General features: G+C 64.1%; 1 protein-coding gene across 1 annotated transcript in view; it reads left to right on the top strand.

The window, feature by feature from the left end:
- Window positions 1-293: 293 nt before the first annotated feature.
- The window catches only part of EMIHUDRAFT_457085 (hypothetical protein), a gene marked incomplete at its 3' end in the record, with an annotated part of 2,936 nt that continues 1,576 nt past the window's right edge, over window positions 294-1,653 (top strand). Inside the window, exons 1-2 of the mRNA XM_005780366.1 lie at window positions 294-837; window positions 1,053-1,457. Of these exons, the coding sequence (XP_005780423.1) occupies window positions 328-837; window positions 1,053-1,457 (915 nt within the window). The remainder of the gene's footprint in view (window positions 838-1,052; window positions 1,458-1,653) is intronic.

The raw sequence follows: 1,653 nt of genomic DNA, 5'->3' as shown, positions 1-1,653 counted from the left end.
GAACAAACAAGGGCACAAACATGACGTGTGAGTGTTAGAGTTGTTTGGTATTGCTAAAAATCTCTCTCTCTCTCTCTCAACAAGGGCACAACACACACACAACAGACAGACGGCAGGAAGTGACATGTGAGTGAGACTAGAGCAGACCGCTCCGCCTCTAGCAATCTCGCCGGCCAAAAATATTAAAAAAATCGCCGCTTTGTCTACACAGGTCAGCGAAAAAAGAAACTTAGCGAAAAAAAGAAACTTGGCCGGCATTGTCGCAATAAGGTGATCCGCTGCTGCGTTCGTACCTTGCTGTCGGAGAAGGATTGGCTCAGCGGCGCGATGCAGACCGCGGAGAGCAGAGTGGGGGAGGGGTCCGACAGCCCGACCGCGCGCGCGTGCAAGACGGGCATGCAAAAGCTGCGCGGTCTCTTCATCAAGGGATCCAAGGGTCGGCTGCGCGGCGACGGCAACGACGAGGAGGCGATGGCGGGAAAGCGGGGCACGCTCGAGTACAACGAGGAGGAGGAGGCCATGGAGGAGATTTCCGATCTGCCGGAGATCAATCGCAGCGGCTCCAAGCCCTTTGGTAGCGGGTGGGGCCCAGCCTCTCCGGCGACGCCGCGCGGCCTGCTCGGCGGCGCGCAGCCGGTGGCGCGCGACGCGAGCCTCGAGCACCACGCGCCCCCCGAGTGGGTGGTGACGTACGTGCGGCTGCTGCGTGGCCGCCCTCTCCGCTGGTTCTTCCTCCTCCTCTGGCTCTCGCTCACCCTCTCCGGCGCGTCGATCTACTTTCCCCTCACGCGGATCCTCAAGATCTCGGTGGAGCCTCCGTACGGCTCAGAGAGCGAGGCGAGACGCCGCCGAGAGATAGCCGAGATGGAGCCGAGCTCAGCCTCCGTACTGCTCAGAGAGCGAGGCGAGGCGCCGCCGAGGCAAGACTCTGAACTGCCGCACTCTCTCTCACCGCAGCTCCGCCCGGCTTCTCTCTCTTTCTCTCTCTCAGTCGCTCGCTCGCACCGCAGCACCGCCCGGCTGACTGCGCTCCCGCACCGCCCCGCTCATAGGCGGCGAAGATCACGTACGCGGAGAACTTTCCTCCCGAGCCGGTGACGCTGGTGGCGCTGCTGTCGACCAACCAGCGCAACGCGCCCAACCAGACGCTAATCAACGCCGACGCGGAGATGCAGCTCGAGCTGCTGCCGCCCTTCTTCTCGTACAACCCGGAGGGAGACCTCACCGCGGAGACCGAGTCCATCTCCCTCGACCTCAAGAAGCGCGTCCAGCCCTACCTCGAGCTAGTCGAGTGGCCGGCAGATGTGGCGAGCGGGCAGCAGGCGGGGGAGGCCAGCGCAGAACGCGGCTCGACGTCGGTTCGAGCCTCGGGCGTGCCCGCGCCGCCGCCGTCCCCAGCGCAGCTCAAGCCGAAGTGCGAGTTCAACTTTTACTCCTTCTTCGACATGCCGTTCGAGGCGTGCAGAGAGAGGGGGGGGGGAGGGGGAGAGGGGGGGAGGAGAGGGAGAGGGGGGGAGGAGAGGGAGAGGGGGGGGGAGAGATGGGGCGAGATGGGGAGAGATGCGGAGAGATGGGGACAGATGGCGTGAGATGGGGACACGTGGGGAGAGATGGGGAGAGCTGGGGAGAGCTGGCGCGAGATGGCGACAGATG

Source organism: Emiliania huxleyi, assembly GCF_000372725.1.
Source record: "Emiliania huxleyi CCMP1516 chromosome Unknown EMIHUscaffold_217, whole genome shotgun sequence".
Taxonomy (NCBI): Eukaryota; Haptophyta; order Isochrysidales; family Noelaerhabdaceae; genus Emiliania; species Emiliania huxleyi.
This window is presented reverse-complemented; position numbering and strand designations above follow the sequence as displayed.